General features: G+C 40.1%; 1 protein-coding gene across 4 annotated transcripts in view; it reads right to left on the reverse strand.

The window, feature by feature from the left end:
- Positions 1 to 16,450, reverse strand: part of LOC125235027 (transitional endoplasmic reticulum ATPase TER94) — a 33,402-nt gene that overhangs the window by 2,959 nt on the left and 13,993 nt on the right. For 2 of the 4 annotated variants that reach the window (XM_048141487.1, XM_048141489.1), the window contains 9 exons: positions 8,442 to 8,652; positions 8,071 to 8,283; positions 7,639 to 7,832; positions 6,929 to 7,093; positions 5,979 to 6,186; positions 5,219 to 5,346; positions 4,244 to 4,409; positions 2,920 to 3,089; positions 551 to 682 (listed from right to left, as the gene is read on the reverse strand). In XM_048141487.1, coding sequence (XP_047997444.1) covers positions 551 to 682; positions 2,920 to 3,089; positions 4,244 to 4,409; positions 5,219 to 5,346; positions 5,979 to 6,186; positions 6,929 to 7,093; positions 7,639 to 7,832; positions 8,071 to 8,283; positions 8,442 to 8,652 — 1,587 coding nt within the window. Of the gene's footprint in view, positions 1 to 550; positions 683 to 2,919; positions 3,090 to 4,243; positions 4,410 to 5,218; positions 5,347 to 5,978; positions 6,187 to 6,928; positions 7,094 to 7,638; positions 7,833 to 8,070; positions 8,284 to 8,441; positions 8,653 to 15,949; positions 16,062 to 16,275; positions 16,305 to 16,450 lie in introns of those variants that run through there. The other 2 variants (XM_048141490.1, XM_048141488.1) reach the window with 2 other exon arrangements.

The following is a 16,450-nucleotide window of genomic DNA, read 5'->3' on the forward strand; positions in this document are numbered from 1 at the left end:
TTTGCGAGACAAAAGAAAAAATACGTTTAAATTTTTTGATAATCTATCTGACGGACTAATTCTTCTTTTTTTAATCGTCTCGCCTATTACAATAAATAGTATAAAATACAACTAAAGTACAAAGTTATTATGATTAATTAATAAGATGTGTTAGACACGTATGAAGTCTCGAGTCTTCAAGAGGTCTACAAGGTCTCTAAAACATACAGACAGACAGACAGACGGACAGACAGACACGTCAAACTTATAACACCCCGTCGTTTTTGCGTGATGATGATGATGATGTATTCCTGTTATCCCTCACTAGGGACATAGGGCTCTTAGAAGAATCTTCCACTTTTGACGATCCTGGGCGACTGCTTCCAAATCCTTCCAGCCTAGTCCACTTGCGCCAGCCTCCTTCTCCACTGACCTCCTCCACGTGGTACAAGGCCGCCCCGACCGTCGACTGCCAGGTGATTGCCAGCAGAGACCCTGCTTGGACAGGTGGTTGTCTGCTCTGCGTAGCACGTGCCCTATCGTTTTTGCGTCGGGGGTTAAAAATACTCACATCCATGCCAGCCTGTTGCTGTTGTCTGGCGCGCTCGCGAGTGATCTCAGTCTCGATGGCTTGCCGGATGGCCAGCTTGCATGCGCGCTGGCAGATCTCAGTTAAATCAGCACCGCTGAAGCCTTGTGTCACCTGGAACATACAAACACACCTGTGACACACCTCGGACAATGGCGATCAAATATATGAAAGAAGCGCGTTCCTACATACATAGAGCCAAGGCTTGGAGCCGGTTTATTTTTTACCGGTTAAAACCGGTTTATTTCGATTTTACTCCGAACTTTTTAAAGAACGCGAACGTTATAAGAACTTTATTTTAACCGAAATAAACCGGTTTATTCGACGAGCGACGAGACGCACCTAAATACCTACGTTCACGCAGCGAGTTTTTTGTTTGGTTCGAACAGTATTACCTATCATGCTTCGGAATAAACCGGTTTATTTTGTTCTAAACCGGTTAATCGAACGAAACCTTTATGAAATAGTTCTCCTAAAAACCGGTTTAAAAATAGCGGTTCTTCGAGCGAAAACGAAATTTAAAGGTTTGTCCGCAAGTACATGATAACTGTTTGAAAATTTAATTGGTATCGAAGCCCTGCATAGAGCTCGTGTAGGCGAACGAGTACCATGCTGGTCGACTGGTCGCGTTTTTGATAGGTGATAACTGTGAAGTAACTGAGAGCGAGTGGGCGGCACTTTCAGCGGGAAGCAGGGAGTGGCCACACTGTACGATAGTACTCCTTATTATACTGTGACTGCAGTTTTTAGAGGCAGCAGGATGATGGTGTTAACCGTTTGATAGCCATCAGATCTACACCACTTTCGGAATGTAAAAGTTGATATTAGCAAAGACATAATATGTCTTTGCTAATACTCAACTTTTACATGATGCTGATACGCAATAATGTGTCATCCCACATGCATTTTGCAATAAGATGTCAACTCAAAAATTTGACGATTAAAGTTGACGTTTTATTGCCAAATTCATGTGGAATAACACATTATTGCGTATCAGCATCCATATATAACTCCGTATAGACAGATAAAGTCTAAGAAAAAAACGTACCTCAGTACCATACAGAAAAAACCTTAAAACCTTTGGGGTACGCTCAGCTAGATGGCGCTAATATTAAATTTGACATTTTAACACATATCAAGCTAAGAATATCGGTCAAATTGTCAAAACTGAGGTTCAAAAGTTTTGAAGCCTGTGTCAAGAGATGGCAGTCTATGCACTGTGATTAGGTGATTACACATTTTACTTCGACAGTAACTCTCTATAATACTCGATCCTCTTTGGTATTAGTCAGCAGCGCGCGTCAGTTGACATATCACTGGATTGTATCGTCCGTGTCTGGAATGCAGAATGCAATAGATTTTTGAGTCTAATTTTGAGCGACGAGGGAGCATAAAAAAAAAACAATATGATCCTGACAGGGTCGCCATGTGATGTTGGGCATGAAAGGAGACTTGTTTCGAGTTAAGTAACTAATGTATGGGGAAATGCTAAACTAAAATGAGAAAATTAGTAGGTAATCAATTTTACATGGCTAGCGAAGAAAGTGGTGGTCTTCGTGTAGTCCAATAGCCGGGTCCACACTGGCCACACGCCAGGTGAACTATTTAGAACAGCTGTCCGAGGGCCGCCATCTTGCCGAGCAAAATCGCTCGGGCGCATAGATTTAGAGATATTAAGCTAGATTGAGTAGTTAGGCCAGTGTGTCCACATGAGAGGGCATTGTTTGGGCTGGTGATCTCGCACTTATTGACAATGTCAACATTATTCAGTGACGTCATCACTGTCATAAATTGGGGATACCAGTCAATATTCAATTTTACTACAAAATCTACTATATTCTGTCAAACAAGTCTGTCAGTAAATAAGAACTAAGAACACTATAGGTATCCTTTTCTCTAGCACCCTAAAGAAAAGGATGCATATAGTTGTCTTTGTTCTTATTTACTGAGTCAGACTTGGTTGACAGAGTATAATACTCAATTGAAGTTTTTTTTTTTTAAATAGAAATCTCTGATTTAATGTCATCAAAATCGTAGTCTGATTATAAAACTAAAATAATATAAGAAACTTTAAACTTAGGTAATATACAGATAAAAAAAACTACTACTATGGTAACCTCTTTAACACTGGCCACACGTAAGAGAGGCACACAAGCCCTAACAATGCCCTCTCATGTGGACCGTTTTTGCTAGTCTGATACGAACGCTTTTCTGGCTCAATGATAAGGTTTTCAATTTGGTATGGCAAAAAATGTGATCGCGCTGTCCCCTGTAAAGGTATTTGCTCGGACGAGGCAAACGTGCGCACATGAGGCCAGTGTGGACCGGGCTAATAGGTAATTTTTACGTACCTTGGCGATGTAGAGCAGGTCCACGTCTCTAGCGATGGGCGACTTGCGCAGGTTGGCGCGCAGGATGGCCTCGCGAGACTTCTCGTCGGGGAGAGGGATGTAGATGAGCTGGTCGAGACGCCCGGGCCGAAGGATGGCCGGGTCGATGATGTCGGGACGATTCGTCGCGCCTGGAAGAGACAATATGTTTCTATGTGAGATTAGAATAGAAGGGAAGCCTTCGATATAAAACACATCACACACTGCTTTAAGAATATTTTCACAACACCTGTTCCTTCTGAGGAATAGGGATGACGACTACATAAAAAAATTGGCATTCTGTTTAGTCCGTCAGTTAGATTGTCTAAAAATACTGAACACATATTTTTCGCTTTTTCTAATTAATGAAATTATACAAAGATATAGAGCATCAAAGTTCCAGAGTGGGGCGCTTGTGACGTTACTTCTAAGTAAAAATTGTATCTAGGCGTGACGTCACGCGAAACTTCAACGCACTATACCGTCGTCATTTTTCGTTTACGAGAAAAAAGAAAAAATACGTGTCTAAAATTCTTTGATAATCCAACTAACGGACTAATTAGTTTTTTTAGTCGTCTCGCCTATTAGCTTCCGTAATTTTCCCGAGGGTCTACAGTATGGTCTTCGAAACAAAGATTGAATTTTCAAGGGTCGAAAATGCACAGGTCACACCTCTAAAGATGCTGGCGTTCATGGGCAATGGTGACTGCTTATCGACAGGCGGACCGTAAAATGTATCGCTAGCTAAAATTTTAAAGATAAACAAACCGGATATGAAGAAAATATTACGAATCCTATGAAGATTACGAAGATGAAATGAGCGCACGCTGAAAAAGGGGCTGATTGAGGTTTAATCCAAGGGTCCCCTAGTCTAATCAATGGGATTTGACATTATTTGTAAGTGTGTTTATTAAATCGTCCCACTTTGTCGATTGCTATAGCCGCTTTGTCAGTTTATTCATATAATGATACAAGCAAATCTCGTCTCTATAGTAAGCGACAAAGTCTGACTTTTTACTAAACAGTGACACATTTCCTCATAAACGATGACTATGTAGTATATCCCTAATTAACACTTTAAAAGAAACTTATCGTTAGTGTTTGCAACATACATGTGAAGCACGTATGTGAATAAAATAGCATGTAAGCAATAATTTACTATATATATAAGGTATGTTTAGTTTTTCTTGTCTCTCTCCTGTACTGATAATCGGCAATACAATACACATCATCTATAATGACCAGTTTTACTTAACCTCCATTCAACCCTCCAACTTCATCATATCTCAACTATACATGTACTGACCGATGATGAAGACGTTCTTCTTGGCGCCCATGCCGTCCATCTCGGTGAGGATCTGGTTGATGACGCGGTCGGCGGCGCCGCCAGCGTCAGACACGGAGCCGCCGCGGGACTTGGCGATCGAGTCCAGCTCATCGAAGAACAGCACGCACGGCGACGCTGATCGGGCCTGGAAACAATTTCAATGCTTGCATTGCTTTGACAACCGGTCTGGCTCAGTCGGTAGTGACCCTGCCTGCTAAGCCGCGGGCCTGGGTTCGAAGCCCGGTAAGGGCATTTATTTGTGTGATGAGCACAGATATTTGTTTCTGAGTCATGGATGTTTTCTATGTATATATGACATATAACTATGTATTTATCTATATCGTCTGTATATCGTCGCTTATCACCCATAGTATAAGCTTTGCTTAGTTTGGGGCTAAGTTGATCTGTGTAAGGTGTCCCCAATATTTATTTATTATTATTTACTTGGCCTTGAGCTTTTAATTTTACAAACAAAACATGGAAAAGGCAGTGAAAATCTCAAGTCTCTAGAGTTCAACGTCACGTCAATGGGAATAGTGGTTCGCACGTCATCCCTATTGGTGAGGAAAATCGGCTCCGCTAACTAGACTACCTCTAAACGTGCTGTGAAGAGGGCTTATGTAGCTCGACCGAATGGATGCCGACCTTTTGCTCATTTTAAGTATATTATTTACTCATTAAAAGTTAATTGAGTGGTGATAGATCTTCGTATACTCGACATTGGCGAGCTGGCGTAAATTTGCTCAAGATATACTACAATGGCATGCATTTGTGTTGGAATTGAAGACTTTATTGGCTCATCGCACCAAACGACGAAGTAAATCTTCATAAATTTCATACCATACCTATAATAGAGGAGACTATTGAACAAATTCGTCTCAAATCGAATAGCCATTGTTATATTTTCGACGTTGAATATATTTCATTTTATATGGATCAGTAAAATTAGCATACCTTGTCAAAGATGTCTCGCACGTTGGCCTCAGATTCACCGAACCACATGGTGAGCAGCTCCGGGCCTTTCACTGAGATGAAGTTAGCCTGGCACTCGTTAGCGATCGCCTTGGCCAGCAGAGTTTTACCTGTAAATACGTCACTTGTTAGAACATATCCTATGTTTGATATGGTTTTTTTTTAAACCAATTTTGACAATTAAACTTAATCTTATCGACAAATACGAATTTTATTGACTTTGCCTCAAAAACAAAAAATTACGAAGGATTCAATTTATTATTAAATTCCTTCCAATCTTTATTTGTTACACGTTTTTCAATTCAGAGACAGTATGGGTCAATTGCAGGTGGTAAAATGTGAAAAATTATGCTACACCGGTGCGTCAGCTGCCGCTGCGTTGGTTATATGTACTCACCGCAGCCGGGCGGACCATAGAACAGTACCCCGCGACTGGGTTGCATGCCGAACTTCAGGAACTTGTCTGGATGCTCCACAGGGTATTGAACCAGCTCCTGCAGCTCGCGCTTGACGGACTGCGGGCTTCCGATGTCGGTCCACGTCACGTTCGACACTACCACGGTCTAGGAACTAACTGCATAACTGGTGTCAGCTGCTCCTGTGTTGGGAAGGTATTACGTACTCACCGCAGCCGGGCGGGCCGTAGAACAGCACCCCAGGACTGGGCTGCATGCCAAACTTGAGGAACTTGTCGGGGTGCTCCACGGGATCAGCTGCCGCTGTGTTGGCTATAAGTACTCACCACAGCCGGGCGGGCCGTAGAACAGCACACCGCGAGAGGGCTGCATGCCGAACTTGAGGAACTTGTCTGGGTGCTCCACAGGGTACTGCACGAGCTCCTGTAGCTCGCGCTTGACGGACTGCAGGCCTCCGATGTCGGTCCACGAGACGTTCGGCACCTCCACAACGGTCTCGCGCAGCGCCGACGGCGACGATTTCGTCATCGCGTACTGGGGATGAAAAAATATATCAATATGCCATCCAAGCGAGTAACAGACAAGCTTGTTACAGTCGGCTGCAGCCATAAGAATTGTTTAAAGAGCAATGCTGCATCTATAATTATGTAAATGTAGGATTTGACAAGATTTTAGTGGTAGGTATTCTGGTCAAACATAGAAGGCGTCTTTTCCGCTCACAGATATAGACCACACACATCAGTATGGGTCGTATCATTCATAATAATCATAATCACGATCTGTTAATTCTACCCTATGATAGTATGATAAAACGAGCGAAAGCACGCGTAAATTAGTCGGGTCTACACAGAGCGACTAGAATCGAGAGGCAGTTTCCAAACCTCTCGCTCTGTGAGGAGTGAGGACTTTTGGACCCGGATAATGAAACTATAATTATAAAGTAGATGCAAGGGACAGTAGGAATGTATTGGGAAACATAATTCTAGTTACTATTTATTTTCATAGTCACGCAATATTTATTATAATTTATTTATTTATTTAAACTTTAAATCTTTGCTCAAAAATACACAAAAATGTACAAATGGCGGACTTAATGCCAAAAGGCATTCTCTACTAGTCAACCATATCTTGGAAGATAAGCGCTGGAAGTCTAGCAATATACTGAGATTGGACCATTTCGAGGCACCTTCTCTTTTTATGTATTTTTGTTTGTATAATTGTCCTCTTTTTTTGTGTGTTTGCGAATAAATGAATTTCCATTTTAATGTGAACTCACCCGGAAGTTATCCATGCTGACGGCGAGAGAGTTGAGCACCTCCGCGTCAATCTGGTCGTCCTCGAGGTCGATGAGGTCCATCTTCTCACGGATCTGCTGGAGGGCCGCCTCGGAGCACAGAGACGCCAGGTCAGCGCCGACGTGGCCGTGGGACTCGGCCGCGATCTGTCACAAACAACAGGTATTAATGCACACAATAGTATTAGCCTTTGAACTGTTCCAGTTTGTCAAAAATGTGTAATTAAATAGTGACCTTAAACTGACAGACGCTAGATTTTGGTCTCGTAGGTAGGTCGTAAAAGACAATATAAATGCGCGCGGCTACATCTCAATCTCAACTTTTGTTCATTCCGACAAGATTTACGATGACGCGTCGCGAACAGGATCTCGCGAAGAATCGGAATTTAAAGACGAAGAACTGTTCTAGATTCACATCGTCTCCCAACTTAACGTTCTTATGTGAATACGCAGGATTTCCAAACGGCCAGTGGCATCAGGGATGCCGATGTCGATCTCACGATCGAAGCACCGTAGCTCATCTCGATATAAACCCTTCGAACTTTTGAACCTCCTAGGTATCTTCTGTAACACTGACATCATATGATTTCGCGGGGACTCGAAGGGTAAAGCCTAACCACCACCTAACCACCCAGGATCATCCTTGCTCATAGTTCTCTTATCACTATTCTTTCACTTTCACTGTTGCTTACCTGTTCTAGATCGACGTCGTCTCCCAGCTTCATGTTCTTAGTGTGAATGCGCAGGATTTCCAAACGGCCGGTGGCATCAGGGATGCCGATATCAATCTCACGATCGAAGCGCCCGAAGCGACGGAGAGCTGCGTCGATCGAGTTCGGACGGTTGGTAGCTGCCATGACGATCACGTGAGATGATTTCTTCATACCTGTGTAAAATTGAAGTGTTTTATAACATTAGGAGGAAATTTGCTAAAAAAAATCTAGTAGCCTTTTGGCATTAAGTCGGCCATATACATTTAGTTATTGCCCACTTCTGGTTGAAAACAGGAAATGAAACAGCCTATTTGTTCTTTTGAGCAAGCCATCTTTTTATAATCTGTCGCTTTACGGATTAAACTATTGTGTGACTCGTTCCTAGAATATGGTAGGTAAATGTCCACTTACCATCCATAAGCGTGAGCAGCTGACTCACGATCCTGCGCTCCACCTCTCCATGGGTCTTTTCTCTCTTCGGAGCGATGGCATCCAACTCATCGATGAAGATGATGGCTGGAGAGTTCTTGTCAGCCTCTTCGAAAGCCTTGCGAAGGTTGGATTCAGACTCGCCGGCGAGCTTGGACATAATCTCGGGACCGTTGATCAGGAAGAAGAAAGCACCTGTGGAGAAAATCAGAAAAATGTATTACTAGACAATAGTTGGTTTTTAAATAAGAAGGATGGTAAGTTAGATCAGATCATAAACGGTCGTTACCGTTATCTCGCAACCTACTGCTGGAATAATATGCCCCCACCTACTATCTTATATTAGTACTCACCAGTTTCATTGGCCACAGCGCGAGCGATGAGCGTCTTGCCAGTACCGGGCGGTCCGTACATGAGGATACCGCGCGGGGGCTTGACGCCAATGGCCTTGAACAGCGAGGGGTGGCGCAGAGGCAGCTCCACCATCTCCTTGATCTGGGCGAGCTGCTTGCGGCAACCTCCGATATCGTCGTAGCCCACAGCGTTGAGGGCTTCCTCTTCCTCCTGTGAATTGAGACATCTATAAATATAATTCAATTTCAATTTAATAATATAGAGTCGTAGACAAATAAACCCAATCCGAAAAGCTCACTTTTGTTTGCCTACTCCACCGGCTAAATTCGACCCTAATGATATAGGACTAGGGCTTCCAATACCGGGATCCCGCCTTTTTTTGGGCATATTTCAATACCGGTATTTAATTTAGCAATACCGGGATCCCGGTATTTTTAGAAACTAAATTATGCCAAATGAACGTAAATTACTCATCAAAAACGTTAAATTTCTGCATCACGATTGTCACACGCGTAAATCTTGCTTCTTGCTCTCGTTTCTCGATTTGACACATTCTCTGTTTGGTGTTTTTGCAATATTTGTATGAAAATGATAGTTTTTTCGATGATTACCTAGATAAAGAATTAAAGATACGTGTCAAAAGCATTCATTGAGGACGGTCTGCCGCGAACATTTTTTGACACATTTGTCGCACTTGTGAATTCGCACGTAAGTGTGACAGAGAAGCAACACGTCAAACGTAGTTGCAACAGGCCACAGATCCTCTGTAAACAAATCGCCTTGATGCATCTATATCATAGATATAACTTTTCAAAAAATTGGTTAATGCATACGAACTAACGTATACCGTAGCTACTCTGGCTCAAAACTTTGCCGTAACATTCCCTATAGTAACGAAATTGGGAACTCACTACTCAACTATCAAAATGAAGAAAATTACTTTTCTTATCCGTAAATTAAGTGTTCCTATTCTGCGAAGTAATCTTTTTGATTTTGATTATCATGGATTTCCGCAAAGTAATGTGTGATTCCATAGAATATTTCTTAATGTGATTTTTAATAATCTATTTCGGACAATTTAGCTTTCTTGGCTAATTGTTCAATGATTTGGCGGATTTATTTTATTAGTGCTTTAGCGCCTCTAGCGCTACGAAAAACAAAAATACCACTAAATTGTATCGTAGATATTGATTACAATGTGTTTCCAAAAAAAATCATCTATGTTCTAATTTCAAAAGTCAATGATGAAACTATAGAGTGTGTGTAATCGAAAAATGCTCTTAATGCTTGTTATTTGATCACTTTGTGATATTATAGTTAAATCTACAGTACAATTACACCATTAACACTGACTATAAAATGTAACACAGCATGAATGAGACACAGCTTCCTAGTATCACAGGCATACTAAAGAAGAGGCGACTGAGGTGCGGACTCGTTTGCCACGTTAAGTCCTGCTGGGAGAGGTTGCAGATGCAAAGAGACCGGTCGGACGGCCAATGCTGCGCTTTAAAGATTGCGTGAAGCGTGACATGGTTACATTTGATATTCCATGCAACCAGTGGCAACGACTGGCCGAAGACCGACCCACGTGGCGCCGTGTTGTCCGTGACGGTCAATCCAAGCACGCCAATGCCTGGTTCTCCTCCTTGAATGATAAACGCATGAGGCGTCACGAGCAGGCCTCTAACCCCCGCCCATCTGGGGGAGCATACACCTGCAGTGTGTGCGCACGAGGGATCCTCTCTCGAATTGGGCTATAGTATAGAGCCACGAACGTAAGTGTCGCAAGGATGCTGCTTGAATCGTCTGTTATAGATGGACTGTTATTATTAAAATGTAAAAGGTTTTATTCCGCACGAGCTTAAAGAGATCGATTTGGCAGAAAACATGGTTTGCTATAGCCGCGTCTTCTTGCAAAATGTCCGATCTGGCGGCGATATCTAACTTACAGAATCACCTGAGTAGAGATCTGGCGCTCTTTCCCGCTTGCTTTTATACTGCGTCCTCAGTCCCACGCATAACAAAAATAAAGAGCACAGGGCGTAGCCCTTTGAACTATGTATACTTAAAAACAATAAAAGTTGAACCGACTTGGCCACATAAGTTTGCGAACCGTTTTGGGTTGATATCGAAACTTTTTAAGTTGGAAATGTAATCGATTTGACCCATTTGTAAGTCGGATTGGCAAGATTCCGCTATAGTATAACACGCATGAAAACTAACAAACGATATTTTGAATAAAATTTGTTATTTTAAGCAAATTACTTGGTTTTTATATTTTCCCGATTTCAATACCGGGATCCCGGAATGAATACCGGTATTGGATAAGGTCCGGTATTTGGAAGCCCTATATACGACCCAAGTTGTAAGTAGAAATTAAATAGTGAAGTAATTTTAATTTTCTATCTCAAGATTGAACATATATTTTTAAATTTAAATGAGACAGGCATCTATCTTACATACCACAGTGTGGGATCAGACCTCATTTTTGACCATGGTCTTTTTATTGTAAAAACCGGTAGCCTAGACCAAAACAATGCTACGACTAAAACTCCCGAATGTCAAATATGACTAGTTTACGAGAAATTATTTTTTGAAATTTAGGGCAAATGTACCCGAAAATTGACTAAAACTCAAAATATTCTGATAACGGTATCGATTATCAAAAAACACTTTTAAGAGAACTTATAGAACTACCAATATACTATCGTATGGAATAATCAGCACGGACCTAACATCATTCATATCGGTATTAGAACCAAATTAGTCATATTCGATTTTGATTTTTTTTCTCGAAAGTTCCTGTATATTAGCATTTTTTTTATTTTTTTACTGAAAGCTAATTAGCTTCCCTATATGCCATAATTATTTCATTAAGCAATTCCATAGGATCTAGAAATTATGGTGTGTTTAAACGTCCCATATAAAATCCCCATAGAGTATTTAAGCACACCATAATTTCTAGATCCTATGGAATTGCTTAATGCAATAATTATAGCATATAGGGAAGCTAATCACCTTTCAGTAAAAAAATAATAGAAATGCTAATATACAGGAACTTTCGAGAAAAAAAATCAAAATCGAAAATGACTAATTTGGTTCTAATACCGATATGAATGATGTAAGGTCCGTGCTGATTATTCCATACGATAGTATATTGGTAGTTCTATAAGTTCTCTTAAAAGTGTTTTTTGATAATCGATACCGTTCTCAGGATATTTTGAGTTTTAGTCAATTTTCGGGTACATTTACCCTAAATTTCAAAAAATAATTTCTCGTAAACTAGTCATATTTGACATTACTACAAAGATATGTATTTATCCAGTTTTTCACCTTATTACAATTTACAATGCAATAAAGTGAAAAAGTGTATACATCTCTTTCTAGTCGACTGTACATTGTTAATTCTCAGAAGTAAAGGTTAGAATATAAGAATAAGAATAAATTCAAGTTATATTTACAATTCTGAGTGACAGGCACTTGGGGGAGCGAGAGACTTCATTTTATTTAAAGTAATTCATGAAATTAATTTCTATGAGACTTCCACAAAGTAACCACTTAATAGTGTTTAGTATTGAATGATGATTAAATGAAAATAATCGATGGAATGAAATAATCGTTACTTTGCGGAAATCCATGTTATTCAATCAAAACTAGAACATTTCTTTGCTAATCCGCGAATAGGCCATTTGAACATAGGTAACTGAACTGGGGTTTCAGTAACTTAGGTAAAAAATAATAAACTTGTGTAAAAAATCGTATAATATAATTATAAACTTGTCTTTATAATGCGTTTGTGTGCGTTAAATGACTGTAAACCGAAATAAATGTCCTAATACAAATCAACTTGTCCTTACAGAATAACTGCATTTTTATTCAGTGTGTTTAGTCTTGATGAGTATTTTTTTCAAGTTAGAAATACCTAGTTAATATAGTCTGTATGTATGTTGTAAAGCATTGAATCTTCATATCCCATGAGATACAGGTAAATTGTTCTTGTTACAATTTTAGTTGCCAACCTCAATGGGTAACTCTAACTATCGATCTTAGAAATATAGGTCGCTATATTTAAGGCACTATTCCTAGTATCACAAATAGAAGACCTGAAAATTACTGAGTTCTAAATGTATTCTCTATGTTTAGTATTGCGATATTTAAGGCACTAATCAACAATAGGCTACTTGCCTCCTAGTCAAATCAGCTTCTTTTTAAGAACTGTCAAAACGAATTTGAACGACTTGCTAATATGGAATTTATATGAAATCGAATTGAGTGACGTCACGGTCAACACAGTTACTTTATACATTTCTACGTGACTTATTAAATAGAAATTGGATTTAAAAATAACTTCTGTCCATGTTTTTCTTATAATTATCTGATGCTTTATTTCGTGCACGGTATAAAATATTTTATTTTAACTACAGTCTAGTTCCCTATTACCTGGATCACAAATACTGATGTGCATGTTGCGAATACATAAAAAAAAAATTGAAATGTTCTTGGAAATTTCAAATAGAACAAATTTATGAAAAAGAAAGTTTCAATCTCTATACAAAAATTAGGAATGTTTCAGAATTTTACTTTGAAAATTTCGCGAATTTCGACGTTTCCGTCGGCCCATCAATAATCAGAATCACAAACAGAGGACCAGAACAGTTCATTGAACTACATTCTAATCTCCTAAAGTTAACAAGCCGATAAAAATCGTTTGTCCCTTTCTAGCACACCAATACGTCGGAAAGAGACAAACTATTTTTATCGGCGTGATAACTTTAGTGAACGTTTATTAATAAGGGGGTATATGTATTTATATATAAGTTTAGTATAGTACACTACCGTAGTTCTTGCGAATAATCAAATCGCCGTGACCGCGATAAAGTGCGATAGATTGTCGTGTAAACGTTAGCTGATTGTTACGAAGTACCGAGTAACAGTTATTTATATGCAGGGGCAATTACTATGAACGCGTTTCTGACTAACTGCAACAATGGTCTGACTGTTTAAAGATTACTTATCCGTTCTCTCTGCACCCAATGTACATTTATACATTACTAGCTATTGCCCGCGGCTTCGCTCGCGTTAGAAAGAGACAAGTAGCCTATGTCACTCTCCATCCCTTCAACTATCTCCACTTAAAAAATCACGTCAATTCGTCGCTCCGTTTTGCCGCGAAAGACGGACAAACAAACAGACACACACACTTTCCCATTTATAATATTAGTAGGTATAGTATAGATGATATTTATGATGTTCAATTGAGTTCACAAACGTCTTTACAAACCAACATACCAAATGTATTTAAACAGAACCTTATTGTTAGTTTCTTAGAGACATGTAAATCTTGGCTTGTGAAGATGTTTGTGAACTTGACCGTACAGATGTAATGAATAAATAAATAAATAATAAATAAATATTATAGGACATTCTTACACAGATTGACTGAGGCCCACGGTAAGCTCAAGAAGGCTTGTGTTGTGGGTACTCAGACAACGATATATATAAATACTTGTATACATCAAAAACATCCATGACTCAGGAACAAATATCTGTGCTCATCACACAAATAAATGCCCTTACCGGGATTCGAACCCGGGACCGCGGCGTAGCAGGCAGGGTCACTACCGACTGCGCCAGACCGGTCGTCAAATGCATAATAGTTCTCCATCATATTTCCAACATTTTCTTGAAAGCGTTCGTATTTGTCATGCTAGTTCAAACAATGTCAGAGCGTCTTTATGCACTAAAAATAAGGAAATGAATTTTATATCAGACTTAACGACATGAACAAATATGATCTTCAAATTGATGACATTAAAATTCTATGACTCGTAAAAAGTAAAGATTGAGCTGTTTTGTATCACTGAAAAACAAATTTTAGCTAAATCTATTCTTTAACTGTTGCTATCAATGCAAAAATACACGATGTTTACAAAACATGTTCTACAGCTGACCTTTGGACGGCTGCCGCAAAAAGTACTGTAACATTTTATACAAGACGTAAAAACAACGAAAACAGATTAAAAAACCGGCCAAGAGCGTGTCGGGCCACGCTCAGTGTAGGGTTCCGTAGTTTTCCGTATTTCTCTCAAAAACTACTGAACCTATCAAGTTCAAAACAATTTTCCTAGAAAGTGTTTATAAAGTTCTACTTTTGTGATTTTTTTCATATTTTTTAAACATATGGTTCAAAAGTTAGAGGGGGGGGGACGCACTTGTTTTTCCTTTAGGAGCGATTATTTCCGAAAATATTAATATCATCAAAAAACAATCTTAGTAAACCCTTATTCATTTTTAAATACCTATCCAACAATATATCATACGTTGGGGTTGGAATGAAAAAAAAAATCAACCCCCACTTTACATGTAGGAGGGGTACCCTAATAAAACATTTTTTTCAATTTTTTATTTTTGCACTTTGTTGGCGTGATTGATATACATACTTGTACTAAATTTCAGCTTTCTAGTGCTTACGGTTACTGAGATTATCCGCGGACGGACGGACGGACGGACGGACGGACAGACAGACATGGCGAAACTATAAGGGTTCCTAGTTGACTACGGAACCCTAAAAAGATAAAGATAAAAGATAAAAAATGTTTATTGCACAAAAAGACACAAATGAGATGCATTCTTACATAGCTTACAATTACCTACGTGCATAGCTTAGTTGGTTTACTGATACCTCATTAGTCCCCGCACTAGGCTAGACCTGTATCGCGGGAGACCAGATGCTTAAGTTGAATGTCATGCAATGTGATTAGTTTGAATCTATGGGTATTTTCAGAATTTGAGAAACTTACGCTAATTGTGGGGTCCCAAATTCTCAAAATGCCCCTATGCGAACAGTAGGAACTGATGCCAGGTCTTACCTATCCAAATGGGCTGAAGGCTGAATGAACACTACAAGTGATCGACAGCCCGCCTACTTCCGGCCGGACGTCCCTACACTACATCTACCTATCCGAAACCACTATTAACCCTTTAACTGCCGTAGTCCATATATGCGAAAAGACAATATCCAGCTCATTTAGCCGAAGTCTGGTAAGACAAATCTTCTTATAACTTTGTACTACCGCCGTCGACACGAATAAGGCTTCATGAAAAATTCAAAGTTATTATTGTACTTTTCAACTGGGATGAGTTCTGTGACCAAGAACCACCGGGTAACCAGGGGTAACCACTGTAACCAGTAAAATAATCCATACTAATATTATAAATGGGAGAATGTGTCTCTGTTTATTTGTCTGTCTTTCAAGGCAAAACGGAGCGACAAATTGACGTGATTTTTTGAGTGGAGATAGTTGAAGGCATGGAGAGTGACATAGGCTACTATTTGTCTCTTTCAAATCCCTACTTACGTAAAAAAATAGAACTAAAATAGCCGAATTCTCCATACAAAATGGTTTATATGGAGAATTCGGCAATTTTCGAATTTAACTCGAGCGAAGCCGCGGGCAAAAAATAAATCATAACATCGTAGTTATCTGTGGGACTAGTTGCTTACCTCTCGCTTGATAGGCTCTCCCTCGCAATGTACGACGAAGTCGGAAGCCACGATGCAGTAAGGGTCTGTCTGTGGAACTGGACCGCTCGCAACTATGAACGTGTCTTCAAAGTTGTCTGCGGGTGAATGGATGGACTTGGCTGGATGGATGGCTAAACGCTCTTACCTCTCGCTTGATAGGCTCTCCCTCGCAATGTACGACGGAGTCGGAAGCCACGATGCAGTAAGGCGAGGGGTCAGTCTCGACCACCTTGAACTCGACAGCAGACATACCACAACGTACCATGAACCTGTCATTACAGTTATCGGTGGGACTAGTTGCTTACCTCTCGCTTGATAGGCTCTCCCTCGCAATGTATGAGGGAGTCGGAAGCCACGATGCAGTAAGGCAAAGGGTCTGTCAGACCTGGAACTCGACCGCTCGCAACTATGAACGTGTCTTCAAAGTTGTCTGTGGGTAAATGGATGGATGGCTAAACGCTCTTACCTCTCGCTTGATAG

The sequence above is a fragment of the Leguminivora glycinivorella genome, chromosome 16, assembly GCF_023078275.1.
Source record: "Leguminivora glycinivorella isolate SPB_JAAS2020 chromosome 16, LegGlyc_1.1, whole genome shotgun sequence".
Lineage (NCBI taxonomy): Eukaryota > Metazoa > Arthropoda > Insecta > Lepidoptera > Tortricidae > Leguminivora > Leguminivora glycinivorella.